The sequence below is a fragment of the Macrobrachium nipponense genome, chromosome 25 (assembly GCF_015104395.2).
Source record: "Macrobrachium nipponense isolate FS-2020 chromosome 25, ASM1510439v2, whole genome shotgun sequence".
Classification (NCBI taxonomy): Eukaryota; Metazoa; Arthropoda; class Malacostraca; order Decapoda; family Palaemonidae; genus Macrobrachium; species Macrobrachium nipponense.
The window spans coordinates 20019908-20036234 of NC_087214.1; the positions used below are offsets into that span (position 1 = coordinate 20019908).

At 37.4% G+C, this 16327-nt stretch overlaps 1 protein-coding gene across 1 annotated transcript in view; it reads left to right on the forward strand.

The window, feature by feature from the left end:
* The window catches only part of LOC135199010 (uncharacterized), a 63507-nt gene extending 48702 nt beyond the window's left edge, over positions 1–14805 (forward strand). The window contains exon 2 of the mRNA XM_064226925.1: positions 14517–14805. Coding sequence (XP_064082995.1) covers positions 14517–14805 — 289 coding nt within the window. The remainder of the gene's footprint in view (positions 1–14516) is intronic.
* Positions 14806–16327: the final 1522 nt, after the last annotated feature.

The window sequence follows — 16327 nt, forward strand, 5'->3', positions numbered from 1 at the left end:
CAACGCATGACGACCCTCAAGGAATCCTCCTATTTTATAATTGAATCACATTTTAACTATTTACCTATTAATTTGTTAAGATATATATGTTTTCTAACACCTGATCTTTTTCGTGATTTCTTGTCACCTTTTTCTTGCTTCTTTCAAATGAACACAATAAATATTTTTGGGATTGCTTCAATATCAAGTCAGTGGCCCATGTGAATAGGGCACATTCGCTGAATAATAATAATAATAATAATAATAATAATAATAATAATAATAATAATAATAATAATAAAATACTAATAATAATAATAATAAAAAGTTATTACAGTTTCCAACACTTCATAAAAAAATCTCACAAGTAACATAAACACAGAATTCAGCTCGCCAACGAAATTTTGAAAATAACCAATAAAAAGTAATTAAATTTATGCTGCAACGCCCCCCATTTGCAGCCAACTTCTGAACCCATAATCGCGTAGTTTAATTCAAAACGTTGTTTCCTGTCCAACTACTACACCAGTACTGCGACAATTTTATCTCCGAAATAAGATTACCATTGTCAATAGAGAAGTAAAAATTTTAGAGTAATTTCAGAACTACCAAAAAACACCTTTATCGAAAACGAGCCTCAAGAATCAGCTTTACACAAAAACTTGTGAAGAAAACGCCAAGGACAAAGTTTTGTTCTGTCTTGTTTGTTTGGTGTTTTTACGTTGCATGGAACCAGTGGTTATTCAGCAACGGGGCCAACAGCTTTACGTGACCTCCGAACCAACCACTCAATGAAAAATGCCCCGAGAATCAAACTCGTGGCCACCGAGATGGCAGGCCAACACCAAGCCTACCACACCACTGAGGCGCTTAAAGTTGTACTTGATGGTACAATAATAATAACCGAAGACCTTGTACGACAGCAAACCAGAAGACAAAAGATAAGGCAGATGATGTAACGACCCTTGACCCCCCGCACGGGATAAAAATTAAGACCCAGGACCCACCATTTTGGACCCAAGGGCCGCGAGGGAAATTTTAAGGGCCAGGAGTCTTCTCCAAACTTTCCGTAATTCCATTCGTCTCCTATTCTCGTCCCATGGGCGGCCCCAGAGGCCCAGGGGGGACGAAAAGCGAGGCGAAGGGAGAGGAAGGTCCCCCAAAGGGTCAGAAGTTGGATCTCGAGATGAAGTCTGGAGGATCCATAACCAACTTTCCCTTCAATCCATATTATTAGTTAAACTGCAATGGCTCTGATTATGATCAGTTTTTTTTTTTTTTTTTTTTTTTTTTGTTTTTTTTTTTTTTTTTTTTTTTTTTTTTTTTTTCATAAATATAAATGTTTACTAAAACAATGACCAGCAGAAATGCGATTATAGTTGGGATTAAGAATCACTTCCGTTTCATGAAACAACAATTACGCCTACAATAAGTTGGATAATTAGTTAATACTTGTTTTCCTTTCGCTTCCCTTATCGATCATTACCCTTGTTTTCGTCCTTTCTCTTTTATTATTATTATTACTTTTTTGTTAAAAATTATTGCTGCTTCAGCACTATTATTCTTGTAGAGTCTTCTCTATTTTTCTGATGACGGCTTTCTCGGGCATGGTAAAATTCGGTTGAGTCGGTTTTATATTACTTATACAATTTCCTCTCTCTCTCTCTCTCTCTCTCTCTCTCTCTCTCTCTCTCTCTCTCTCTCCAACGCGACGTTTCCTCCGTATCCGCAGGACATTATCAAGCGATGACTGCTAAGGGACTGAATTCGAGTGGCGAGTCCTTCTTCTTAAATCGTGCTGTTTGCGGGCTTTCGAGTACGGTATTATTACTATTATTATTATTCACATCATCATCATTATTATTATTATTGGAGAAATAAGTACAGTTATGTATGGGCACAAATATATATAAGAATAAATCTCTACAGGAAGCTTCCGGGAATCTGTTAAGATTCCTCTTTTCAGTTGAAATGGGAATCAAAAGGATTCCAGAAAACTCTCTATCGAGACGAGAGAGAGAGATTTGAACCCAATGTCATAATGGCCCTGGAGTCGACCTCTAATGTAGCTGAGGTCATAACTAATCGACACCGTATAATATCTACACCTGTAATAATAATAATAATAATAATAATAATACTAATAATAATAATAATAATAATAATAATAATAATAATAATAATAACAAACCAACGAACTCTTTGTCAACACACGGCTGGGTTACAGTGGACGGGAAGTGTTTTAAATTAAAAGTTTTATACCCCCCTTTTTTTATTTTTCTAATTTACAAGTCACTAGGGAGAAAACAAATATGAGAGCTAAGCGCTCGTTTCATTCACGTAAACAGTGAGAGAGAGAGAGAGAGAGAGAGAGAGAGAGAGAGAGAGAGAGAGAGAATGCCTTGGGGAAATCAGAGAATGGAAGGCCATTCATCTCGACATTCTATTCCATCGAGGTCCATTCGCCGGATTAGAATCGAGAAGATATTGAAGTTTACTTAATAAACCTCAGCGTGGAAGCTTTCACGGAATATTTATGGTTACGGGAGAAACACTAAATCTAGATCTTCATTTGGGTATATTGCTACCAGATGGATGTACCAGGACTGCACTGGTGATTGTTTTTTTCTGCTTCTATCACAGGGAAACTGAACAAAGAAACATCACGAAACAAACAGAAGAGAATTTCTTGTGTTTATATAATTGTTAAACTGAGATCATTATGAGAACGAGCATGGCTGAATGTTGGTCTGTGGAGACAGGATATAAAAGACATAAGAACGAACAAGGGTGAATGTTGGTCTATGGATACAAAAAAGATACAGGAAGAACTGTGTCAAAGTATCGTGCAAACTTAGGCTTATGCTGAAAAAGAACTGAAAAGACGCTAAAACCTTGGAGATAGAAAGAGAAACCAAAACAATTAAAATATAATCCTGCAAAAGCACATAACTCTCACAAGAAGACTTGGACTGACTGGAACGGAAAATTATAGAAAGAGGAAGTCGAAGAATCTATAATTTGTAAGCAAAGGGAGTCTATGCCAGTGCCCGCAGACTTCCGTGGGACCTGATCCTTGAACTGAGATAGAAACCTAGTCGACATATAGTTCTCTAGAAGCTTAGCTTGGGTAAACAAAGCCCATACCAAAGTCTAGTCCCTCATAGGCCTACAACACTGACATCTCGAACCCTCAATAGGCCTACAACACTGACATCTCGAAGCGTCATTTGAGGACGAATTGAAACATTTCCACGCATGAACACGATGAATAATCTCTACATCCTCTGGATTATCATGCAATGTTCCATGAAATATGACGAAACGACATCCCCACATCATTGGGAAACGGGTAAACACATCACCATTATTCAGTCACTCTCAACGACACAATTCTGTCCATCACATTCAAAAATTGCTCAGAAGCTGTGGAAGCGTTTACAGCAAAATTCCATTTTCCGTATAACCCAAATCCCTCGACCCGGTGCTAGGTCAATTCGTCCCGATTAATTCGTCTATGGTCAATTCGTCATTGGGCAATTCGTCCCAAGACACGGAAATAAGACACTTTGAAATAAAAATGGCGGTGTGAAAATCGTGCGTGCAAGGCGAGACTCATACAGATGAAAACTATATAGAGCTTAATAAGATTGGGATTCATAATCACGCTTCAACTGCTGCAGAGGTAAATGCAAGGATCGCGGTCTCAGATATTAAAAAAGACGAACGCTAATATTTGCAAGTGACGAAGTACTTAGACATTTGAAGCTGTACAAGAATCAGCGGCAGATGGGACATTTAAATGCTGCTCTAGTATATTTTCTGTTATATATAGTGCACATTCAGATTATATACTTTAATGTCCCACGATTGTTCGCATTGCTCTCGACAAAAGTCAATACACATAGTAGACTTTTTGCCAAAATACATGAATTACTGCAGAATGAGGGCCCTGATAATATGACTATGGGCTTCTGGAGTCGTTTCCTGCGTCAAATTTGACTTCCTGCTTGTTGCACTTAGGACAAACTGTGTACAAGCATTTTGGGTAAGAAGGAATGAAATGCAGATATAATGAAGATGACAGTTGTTGCCTAAAAATGCGCAGTTATGTTGCCCCTGCCTTCCTGCCGGTTGATGATGTTGTGGATGGATATGAACAAACTTGTGAGATGATGATATTCCACAGTCAATCGGATCCTATTTTGAGAATAATTATAAAGGACCACCTAGGGGAAGAGGAGAAAGGAGGCGACGCCCTGAACCACCATTTCCATTAACTATATGGAATGTTTGGGATCGATGTATGTCGGGGATTGCGCGGACTACGAATAGTTTATAAGCCTACCACAGCATATCTTCAATATTTACTTTTCCTTCTTAAAGCTGTCGCTCTAGACTAAATAGGCATATGAGTATCAAGATGCGACGAATTGACCAACGACGAATTGACCTGGACAAATTAACTGACGAGGAATTGCCGGCGACGAATTGACCAGACACCTCTAGACCCAACCTCTCTCTCTCTCTCTCTCTCTCTCTCTCTCTCTCTCTCTCTCTCTCTCTCCTAAACCTTTATCGGGGAAATGTAGACGATATTTAGATTGAGGTTGATAAATATAACCGATTTGCAAAGGGTTAAGGTGTTTCATAAAAAGTAGTCCATTGGATAATTTGAAAAACTGGGCCTTCATAAAAAAATATATATGAAACTATCAGATTATTATATCTTCTAAATTATACCCCAATTTACAGGATGAATACAATAGTAATAATGTTCCAGGTTAACGGAATTAAAATCAGTTAAATGCAGTAAAACGACTTATCGAAAGCTTGAGAAGGTGAAGGTTTTGAAAATGCCGATAAGAAGAAAACATTTCCTTCTAAGGCAAAGCTACTTGGCCATTCTCTCCATTATATTACCATGATCATTCCTGAAACAATAAAGATTCACTGGAAACTGGGTAATTGGTTGATCACAGTCAACTCTGACAGGCAAGCTGACAGTTGAGGAATCTATCGGAGGAAGTACCTGCAGATGTTCGTGATAGTTCGTAGGAACCGAATTCTGACCTTTCAGTTTCGACCGGTTCCGGGGGAGTCTGACCGTTCCTGCAATTTACTCAGACCGTCAGCAGACTCAGAGAGAGAGAGAGAGAGAGAGAGAGAGAGAGAGGAGGAGAGGAGAGAGAGAGAGAGAGCATTAATATTAATATGTATACAGGATGTAATATTGATAAATGAACAGAGCACATACTTATTCAAGGACGAGCGATAATCATCAGTTTTCCTACAGAAAAATGTGTTCTTTTCTGTTCCCCAGAACAAACTCAGACACAACACATACAAATACGGGCAGCCAAACAGACAGAGTAGTGGAAAGTATTATCAAGCATTTCCTGAGACGTTTGGAATAATAATAAAACAAAAATGACTCCAAGATATGTAAACATTTTGTAAAGAAGACACATCTTCCTACTAGTCCTGGACAGAAGAGTTAAAACAACAGTTACCAGGCTCTTGAAAGCCATTGGACCATTAGCCGAGAAACGTGGCTCATCAGAGCCTTCAGAGGAACAACCAATCACGCCTTCCTTACATGGACGTATAGACGACAACGTAAACAAAGTCGCAATTTCTTACTCATCGTGAACAGATGAAGAGGAAGAAGACCCACTAGGATCTTGGAAGTCATAGAGCAGTGGTTCTCAACCAAGGGGGAATTTCAAGAGTTTTGGGGAGGGTTGAGAGTGGGAGGCAGGGCGGGGGGGGGGGGGGGGGTTGTGGGGGGGGGGGGGGTTAAGTTGTTAATGGCAACAGATTGGCAGGCTCATAATGGCTACAGGACCACACAAAACGCAGTGTACATTGCCCGCACTATTGAGAGGTAACGCTGGGCTTTCTCTCCGCTATCCTGTTGGCTTGTTAGTATTTTGTTGCATATTACTTGGAATGTACTTTTTGAGACAGACATTTTGGGAAGGGGTGGGGTCATGGAAGCATCCTGACGTATGGTGAAAGGGTGCTAGGGCCAAAAAAAAGGTTGAGGCTCACTGCCTTAGAACCATTAGCGGGAAAACGTAGCGAATCGTAGCCTTCAGAAGAGACAACCAATCAGCGTTGTCCTTGCATGACGCATAGGCGACAACGAGGTGGCTCTCCACGAAGCAAACTACGACCACTTATTGTTATGAATGAATGGAAGAGGAGATGGAGAAGAACGAAGTATTAAACCTTTCTAGAAAGATACTTTGGATTTCCACTGCAACCGATCGCAGCCTGTACCAGACTGCAAAAGATTTTGTTCAAAGATTCATTATATCGATTGGTCGCTATGAAGGAATTGAAGTTGACAATCTTCTTCTGGTCCCTACTCCTTTATCCGGGCTTGGGAAAGGCTCGAGTACTGAAACTGTTGTGGTTCAAATAGCAAAATTATATCATTTCTATTTTCATTGTTTTGTTTCCTTAACAAAATGTTACTTTCGAAACTATGTGTGCCCGTGCTCGAGAGAGAGAGAGAGAGAGAGAGAGAGAGAGAGAGAGATGAGAGAATCCCAAAAAAGAAGGAAAGATACGATATATATGAAAATAGCAGAGCAACCAGGAGAGGACGATAGTGGGTCATATAAGCAAGTGCGAGAAATAGGATTTTTTTTTTCTCTCTTTTTTTGTAGGTGGCTGCCAAAGCCGAGATTATTATTGGAAGAGAAAAAAATTCACACGGAAGACCGTTTCCACGGAAAAAAAAAAAACATTTACTTCTTTACCGCTGTAATTTGGTACTTGCAACAAACTCTCTCTCTCTCTCTCTCTCTCTCTCTCTCTCTCTCGCTATCTCTCTCTCTCTCTCTCTCTTCATATACTGATCATACCGAATAATGCATTTACACTTAAAAAGTCTGACATTTTAAATCAAACAAAAACAAATAAATAATAAAAAAGGGCACCAAATTCTTTCCCTTTGGAACTCGTGATGGAAGATAACCTTCATTTAGAGCACAAGTAAGTTTGTGCTCCATACATTCCGACCGTTTACTAATTAACCCACAATGAAACACCATTTATTTATTAATAAATCCGAACTGAAATAGCGGGCGTTCCTTCGGCCACCGCATTCGACGGTGAAATCACCTTCATGAAGACAGAATGACAGATAAGAGACAGGGAAGGGGAATTCGATGAATAAAAATGGGTCCGAATGAAAGACCTTCTCAGCTGGACACCCAAAAGGTCACCAGAGCATCAAATTACATACCTGGATTTTATCCTCATTTTGTTTAATAAAGAGATCTAAAGAAAAACGGGATCATTTCTCATGATAGTCACCATTTCAGGATAAAGAAATGAAAACGTGAAAAGTTATTCGAATAGATTCATTCCTTTTCCTCCCGGGAGAGAGGAACCAGATTTGCCGAACAGCGGAAGCACCGATATGCAGTGAATGTTCCTCCTCACTGTCCAACTTCTCAGTTCCCGAGGTCCTTTAATTCCTCACAGCGTTGCACTGTGGAACAGCCTCACTACCGAACATGTCGTACAATTGGAACCTCCAAAGTTCAACACCTTCTTGTATTTCACCTTTTTCTTCCATTTTCATCTCTTAATTTAATTTGCTAATCTATATTTTTCTTTTCTAAATAACTGACCTCTCCTTCTGCATATATATTATGATCTGTCACTTTTTTCTGATGAGCACCATAAGCTTGAATTTCAAGCCATTGGCCCCTGTGGTGGGCTTGTTCCGTATGATTAGGTTCATATTCTTAATAATAATAATAATAATAATAATAATATAATAATAATAATAATAATAATAATAATATAATATTTATTTTCTATCACACTTTTCGTGAAGTGTCCATATAGCTTGGCGGTCAGTGCAAAAATAAAAAAAATAAAAAAGTAGTTTCGTGGAAGGAGGGAAGTGACAATTGATGGCTCATCAGAGGCACAGAAAAGACAAATTAATTACCTGGAGAGTGATCTTAAAAATAATAAATTTCTCCCCGAAAACTTAATTAAAATCAAGGACGGGAACAAATAAGATTACATCAGTTTCGCTGCTGTGGCTCGAATATCTATATTAGCGAGGGCTGAAGTCCCTCATTTCCCCCTTGGGGAAGGAGCTATTTGAATAATTGGAATATATCCCAACAATAATTAGGTACTGTATCTCTCTCTCACTCTCTCTTCTCTCTCTCTCTCTCTCTCTCTCTCTTTCACAAGCTCGAGTAAACTTGGGAAGGAATGTCTATGGTCTACAAAACATATATATACACACACACACACACACACACACACACACACACACATATAGATATATATATATATATATATATATATATATATATATATATATATATATATGTATAATATATATATATATATATATATATATATATATATATATATATATATATATATATATATATATATATAAATACGGCACTTCATGATATAATAATCTATTTAGAATACTAATCTCTGGACCTAAAGCGTGTGTGTGTGTGTGAGAGAGAGAGAGAGAGAGAGAGAGAGAGAGAGAGAGAGAATACTTGACTCTGCAAAAGAAAAAGCTGAAACATGAGGAGAGAAAGAGAAAGAGCTCCAAAGTTCCCTCCAAGTTCATGAGACAAGTGAACCTTTTTGTCCAAGTTCATGTGAAGGAATTTGTTCAGAAATAAAATAAAATAATAATTTCTATCTTTTTAAACTCGTTGGAAATTAAAGTGAAAACTGAAAAAAAAAAAAAAAAAAAAAATATTTAAATAACTAATTTCTTTCTTTTGTGAAAAAACTTTAAGACTTTTAATATAATTAAAATGCATTCCGATTTCATTAACATTATGATGAATGGAGATATATATAATATATATGTGTGTGTGTGTGTATGTATATATTATATGGTTTTAAAAACATGTAAAATGCGGGTTAAACTATGAATAAAATCATTCTCTCTCTCTCTCTCTCTCTCTCTCTCTCTCTCTCTCTCTCCCCAGGTTACATCTGGGGCAATTGAATGGCTAAATTTATAAAGATGTTTATGTCATAAACATCTTTACAAATTTCTGAATCAGATCTTCCATCCAAAATGTGAAACACCCACAGTACCTAAATGACGACTACATGAAGCATCCCGCTCATTCACGATATGAATTTCTATAGAGAATTACAGCAGATAATAGATAGTTTTTTTTTTTTACCAGCAATTGACCTAAAGCTAATACCTTGTAACCCAATGACCATAAGATCATTTTTCAAATACAAAGAGACTCCTCACCCTCTGGTGACCTCGGGAGTCATTGACCTATTTAACTGCCCCAGATGTTACCTGGGGAAATATGGGGATGCACCCAAAGGTTGTTAAAAGTGAGATTGGATTCTCATCGAGGCGTGAGTGATAGAACGGGTGTTAAATCATCAAACCCAGAATTCTCTTGCATACGCCAACATTCAAAGGAAAGTCAATTCGATGTCAATTACAAAGATTTCAAAATTATAGTCCGAACTCTAATGACCAACAACTAGCAATTTTAGAATCGCGTTTTATGAAACAGCTTGTCCCCCAACTGAATACTCAGACCACGTCAACACCTCTATGTTTTTTTCTTGCGGAAATGGTTATTCATCGTCATTCTGGAACTCATCAGAGTCCTTTTTAATTCAAAAGAAATGCAACTTGAACGCTCAAAAATCCATTTGAAGAATTTATATATAAAAAAAAAAATACGAATTCAGATAACTTAAGAGCAAAGAAAAGCTTCATTTTGGGAAGATATATTTCATAATTGTAAAAAAATAAAATCAGTTGAGGCAAAACATTTTTACAGCGCTGAGAATTACGTTAAAAAATCTGTGAATGTCAATAGTATAAGCGGACAAAATCCGCCCCCCACCCCCCAAACCTTAAAAACAAGGCGTGATCCAGCTTACTCGGGACAATTGCAAGACTAAAAACGTGCTAAAATCTATGGTCAAATAGAACCTTGTTTCGCCAACGAAAATCAAAATATTAAATACACTATATTTAATTGGAAAATAATTTTCTGTACTGTTTGACATCCACATTAATTTTTTTACATTTTCACTCTGATAATAAATCGTAAATAAATCTTATCCTAAAATTCCTGTCTCTTCAACTGAATGCGAGACACCCTTTTCAGTCCCTTTCAGCCTCTTCCAAAGGCTTTTCTCTCCCCCAACAATAACTAGAACCAGCAACAACAAAGTAGTTTGTAGGCTTACTCCTCGAGTAAGTGAAAATAAAAAATTCTCCTCAAATTTAATCTAGCTTTGCATTTTACTTCTTCGATCAATTGACCTGCATTTATTCGAAATTGTTCTCGCTCCAACTCCTCTCCTCTCCCCTCAACTCCCCAATACCACCATTCCCCCTCTCCCTCCTCCCCCGCAAAAGCCTACATCGCTACAGACCTCACAATCGAAAAAAAAATACTATAAATATGACACATGCTAAAATTCAATCCTCGTCAATATCCACCACCCTTCTCCCAGATCCATACCCAGCCCATTATAGTTAACATAAAGGTAAGAACTGGCACTTTAAAATTAATATATTATAGTTTATGCTCACCTAAATTATCACGTGTCACACCATCAAAAAAAGGAAATAAATAAATAAATAATCTCTATACATAAATTCGTAAATAAGTAACAATAAATAAATACAAAAATGAACATATATATATATATATATATATATAGTATATATATAGATATATATATATATATATATATATATATATATATATATATATATATATATATATATATATATATATATATATATATATATATATACACACACACACACATATATATATATAATATATATATATATATATATAGATATATATTATATATATATATATATATAATAAATAAATGAACTTTTACATAATTACACAAATAAATACATGCGTGTATATATATATATATATATATATATATATATATATATATATATATATAGTATATATATATTATATATGTATATAAATTAATAAATTCATAAGTGAATAAAAAGATAAATAAACAAATAAATACATTAAGAGATAAATGAATATTTAAGTACATAAATAAATAGAAAAGAGGTAAATACGGTAAATACATAACTAAATACAAAAAATGAGTAAAAAATCAATACACAAAATAATCGAACTAAATAAATATCTGAGCACGTAAATAACTAAATAAATAAATATGAGATAAATAGATAAGTGAATATACACAGAATAAATAAATAAAAATTAGATATTAAAAATTAAATAATAAATGAAAATAAATAGAGTAAATAAGTACACAAAATAAATAAATAAAAATTAAATACATAAAAATGAATAAATAAATGAAAATAAAGAAACATCCTACGACGCAGACCACACACCAGCGAAGGAATCCCATAATTCCCTCCCTTCCAGGAGACGCTTCCTCTGGAAGAGAAAAAAAATCCTCGGCTAATCTGTTTCCAATTAGCAGCCGGAAATTATGTTTAATCCGGTTAACTGAGACGCCGTAACCGATTGGGCCGTAACAAAGGGACCCAATCACTGATTAGAGAAAAAAAATTGAGCCACGGTCTCGAAGGCACTTTCATTTTCTTCCTTCTTCTCTTTTCTTGAACAATTGCATTTCATCTCCTCTCTTCTTTTCTTCATTTTTTTATTTTCCTTCTTCGTGTTCTCCTTCTTCTCTTCTAGATCATTGCCTTATCTCCTCTCTTCTGCTTTCATTCCACCTTATTTCTTATCATGTTCTCCCTCTTCCTCTCTTGAATAATTGCCTCTTCTTCTCTCATTCCTTTTCATTCCTCTCCCTTCCGAGGGGAGTGACAGGAGGAGGATGATTGGTGGGGCGCAGGTGAGAGACCGGTAACTAACTAACTTCCCTGCCTAATGAGCCTCATGAGAAGACAGTCAATTTTTCCTGTCCCGTTTCATCTGGTGTCAGTGTTTGTCCCCAAAGGGATTAGTAGCCACCGCTACTACTACTACTTCTACTAATACTAATACTACTACTATACTACTACTACTACTACTACTACTACTACTACTACTATATTAGTTTATCGCCAAACGTTCGGAATTATTTCGACTATGAAATGACCATGATGCAACCGAATGAAAAAAATGGTATGAATATACCTGTGTGTATATATGTATGTATGCATACACACAAATACCATATTTATCAAAATAATTTTTCTGTAACTGTTTCACGTGCATATTATTTATTTTCTATATTTTCATTCTAATAATAAATTGTAAATATCCTATTGCCAAAATTGCTATATCTTCAATTCAAAGCGAAACACCTTTTTCAGGCCTATTCAAATGCCTTCTCACCAACCACACCACCTCCCCCAAACCAACAAAAACAACAGTAAAAAGAACAACAACAACAACTTTGTAGGCTTACTCCCTGAGTAAGCGATAATGCATTATCATTTTCCTGTTAGATACGGAATTTATTGATAATTTTCAAATGGCTTTAGTGTTCCAAAACCCCATCTAGATTGAAATCATCTCGATATAATTGTCTTTCACTGGAAAAATAAATCGCGAGTATTTAAATAAAAACACGTCACTTTCGAACGTCATGATATGCTTGTGAATCCCACTGAGAATACATAACACACTGCAATACGAATCAACTTTTACCCAGAAATATCTCGATTGCCTGACGCTCCACAATCATATGTTTCAGATAATAAAACAAGATTGCGAGGACTGTCATTGGATAATAAATTTACTCAGTTCATTACAAAGTTAACTAAGGCTAAACACTAAGAGATCAGCATCCCAGTCAACACTTGGTTCAAACTATGTCACCCTCCCTGAGGGTCAGTGCTTTCTCTCTCTTCGGTGGATGTATAACGCTCACATATGAGCGTCAGTAATTATTCATTATTTGTCATTATTGACTCTATACGTGTTTATACATCACCGAAGGGAAAGACAGCCTTGATCTTCAGCGTAATAAATTTTAAACTATTTATACACACATATATATATATATATATATATATATATATAATATATATATATATATATATATATATATACATACATATAATATATATATATATATATACCTATATATATATATATATATATATATATATATATATATAATATATATATATATATATATATATATATATGTGTGTGTGTGTGTGTGTGTATGTATGTATGTATGTATGTATGTTTGTATGTATGTATGATGTATGTATGTATGTATGTATGTATGTATGTGTACGAATATATATTATATATATATATATATTTACATGCGTTTGTGTGTGCCGTTTGCGTATGTGTCCGTGCAAGTATGTTCGAGAAAACATTGGCATCAGAGGACGGAAACTCGGTCTTCAGGTTCCATGACGAGAGAGAAAATGAGTCTCCAGGGATTTCGGAATTTTCATTTCTCTTTATATCAGTGTATAAGCATGTGCGTGTGCGTGTGTGTGCGTGTGCGTTGTGTGTGCGTGTGCGTGCGTCTGTGTTTACAAAGCAAGTACGTCTGGGAAATATCTTGACATTCCTCTGGAGACGGAATCCCCAGAGCGAATCCCGTCTTCAGTCCATGAAGCTGGTGGCATTTTAGAAAGTAGGGAATGGGGAAAGTGTTGTCATCTGCCTACATTGTACAATGTTTTCCTAACAGTTAAAGCAGTTAGCCTTAAAGCTTTGATGATCGTCGTCGTTTTACTGGAAGCTCTGTTCTCAGGGATGAATCTCCAGGCTCGGTCATGGAAGCGGTCTTCTGGACCAGCTTATTCGTTGCGAGCGCACTCTTCGCCCGTTGCTGTCCTTCGCTGGATTACGTCGTCTGCGGCTCCTGGCAATCTTGGAACACCTTGGTTATCCCGACAGGATCGACGAACGGTGCGAACTCGTTGCCAAAAACCTGGAAGATCATCTTAACGACAACGTTAGAAACTCTTGGATGTTTCCCAGCTTGTGCATGACATTCGGAGGATTTTGTTTTTCACCACTTGGTTATTATTAAAGGATCAGAACAGAAAACATAGAAAAAGAAAACCTGGAAGAAAAATTCGCTCTAGAATCGGGAGGTGGTCGAGTGATAGCGATCTTGATGACGTTTGTGTTACAGAGGATGAAGGCCAGAATGTGACTGAAGAGCCAAGCGACACCGAAGACCAGAAAAAGATAGAAGGAATGGAAATTTTACTTGAACAAGAAAGAAGTCTTTTCGAGGAGAGGAAGGAGCAGATGGAAAAAGAAATTGAGCGCCTCTCCATTGAGATCAACGTCATCCAGAAAGACAGAGAACCAGAGATTGAGCGCCTCCTCCATTGAGATCAACGTCATCCAGAAAGACAGAGAGGCAGAGACTAAAAGATGGACTGAAGAAACAAGTGATCTAAAGAAAATAAACGACCAGCAGAGAGCAGAGATTGTCCGCCTCATAACGAGATTGAAAGCATCCAGGCAAATAGGAAGGCGGTGATTGAAAAGTCGACAAAAACTATCAACAATCTCCGGCAGACGACAGCAGCTGAAAGCAGAGGCTGGCCTTGTTCTCGATGATTATGAAGCCCTCCAGAAGGAGAGGGAGGCAGAGAAAGAAGAGGCAAATAAAGCCATCGCTTATCTCCGCGAGATGAATAACCAGCTGCAGATGAAAATGAAGAGCAATTATGAACTGGAAAAATCCATCTGTCAGCTGAAAGAGGATCTGAGAAGGGCCAATGAAGAAAACAGCGCCCATATGGAAAAGGAAACCAAACTGATCAGAGAGAATGAAGACTTGGAGAATAATAGGGCGCCGAACTAAATCAAATTATCAAAGATTTGTTAGAGGAAAGACAAAGACTAAAAAGTGAATTAAAGGTTGCTCACGTCAATGACTTGGTAAGAGGAGAAGGTCACAAGGCTCTAGTTAGCGAGCTAGAGGGATTTTAAGAATAAGGTCACTTTACTCGAGACTGAATTAGCTAGAGCCGTGGAAGAGAATGGTACCTTAAAGGAGGATCTGTCTCATTCAACTGATGTAAAGGATCATCCTCAAGAAATGGGAGGACAAGTCATAGTCGAAGAAACAAATTATCAAGTGAAAATTCAGGACTCGAAAGAACTAACAGAAAGAGAAGTGGTAGTATGCAAAAGGTCGACCTGCATAAGATGGAGAAGACAACTGAAAAACAATGCCCAGATAAAGAAGAAAGAGACAAAATAATGCAGATGTAAAGGAGAAAGACGCTTGCGCTCCTCAGAAGTGGGTGAGTCCCATAGGCCCCAAAAAGACGCTTCTCCAAAGAGAGAGAAAACTCGGCACAACTAATTGTATTTGACCTAGAGCCCGATTCGCCCAAGATGGACAGGAGTCCATACTCGGGACTTGCAACACACAGATGGCTCTCTCTCTCAAGATGGGACAACTCTATAATATTCAATGGGGAACTAGTCCCATTTACATACCAAAAGGAAGAAATTCGTGATCATCAAACTGGACGTCCCAAGGAAATTCACAGGGCCATCAACGGAGTCCAGGGAAGGACTCTGATAGAGTTCTGAAAAGAGTGGTGGTGCACTCATACAGCTGCCCTCACAGCTGACACATCAGATCTTATCAGTGTCAGTGGTACTGTCCAGCAAGTTCAGCTAGCAGCTGGTCATATTGAAAAGTTGATCAGGAAATTCTGTTGATCACCTGATCCATTAAACTTAGAGGAACACAATGATCACTGGTGAGTGGTACCATTTATGGGTCACTAATGGATCAAGCTATGAAAACTTGCTGTGCCAGCTTAAGCATTGGCATACCAGTTCTGGGCCACAGGCAACCTCTAGCTTGATAGGCTAATGCCTCCGTCATCAAAACTGGATTTCTACCCACCTTTTGTTAGCTGGTCTAAGTCTCCTTAAGGAGATCGGTAATTGTTGGACCAGCTTAAGTGTGGGTATACCAGTTTTGAGCCATAGGCAACCTCTAGCATGCTAAGTTAATGCCTCCGTCATCAAAACTGGATTTCTGCCCACCTTTTGGTAGCTGGTACTAAGCCTCCTAAGGAGATCAGCAATTGTTGGACCAGCTTAAGTGTGTGTATACCAGTTTTGAGCCATAGGCAACCTCTAGCATGCTAAGTTAATGCCTCCGTCATCAAAACTGGATTTCTGCCCACGTTTTGGTAGCTGGTCTAAGCTTCCTAAAGGAGATCAGTAATTGTTGGACCGGCTTAAGTGTGGGTATACCAGTTTTGAGCCATAGGCAACCTCTAGCATGCTAGTTAATGCCTCCGTCATCAAATCTGGATTTCTGCTCACCTTTGGTAGCTGGTCTAAGCCTCCTAAAGGAG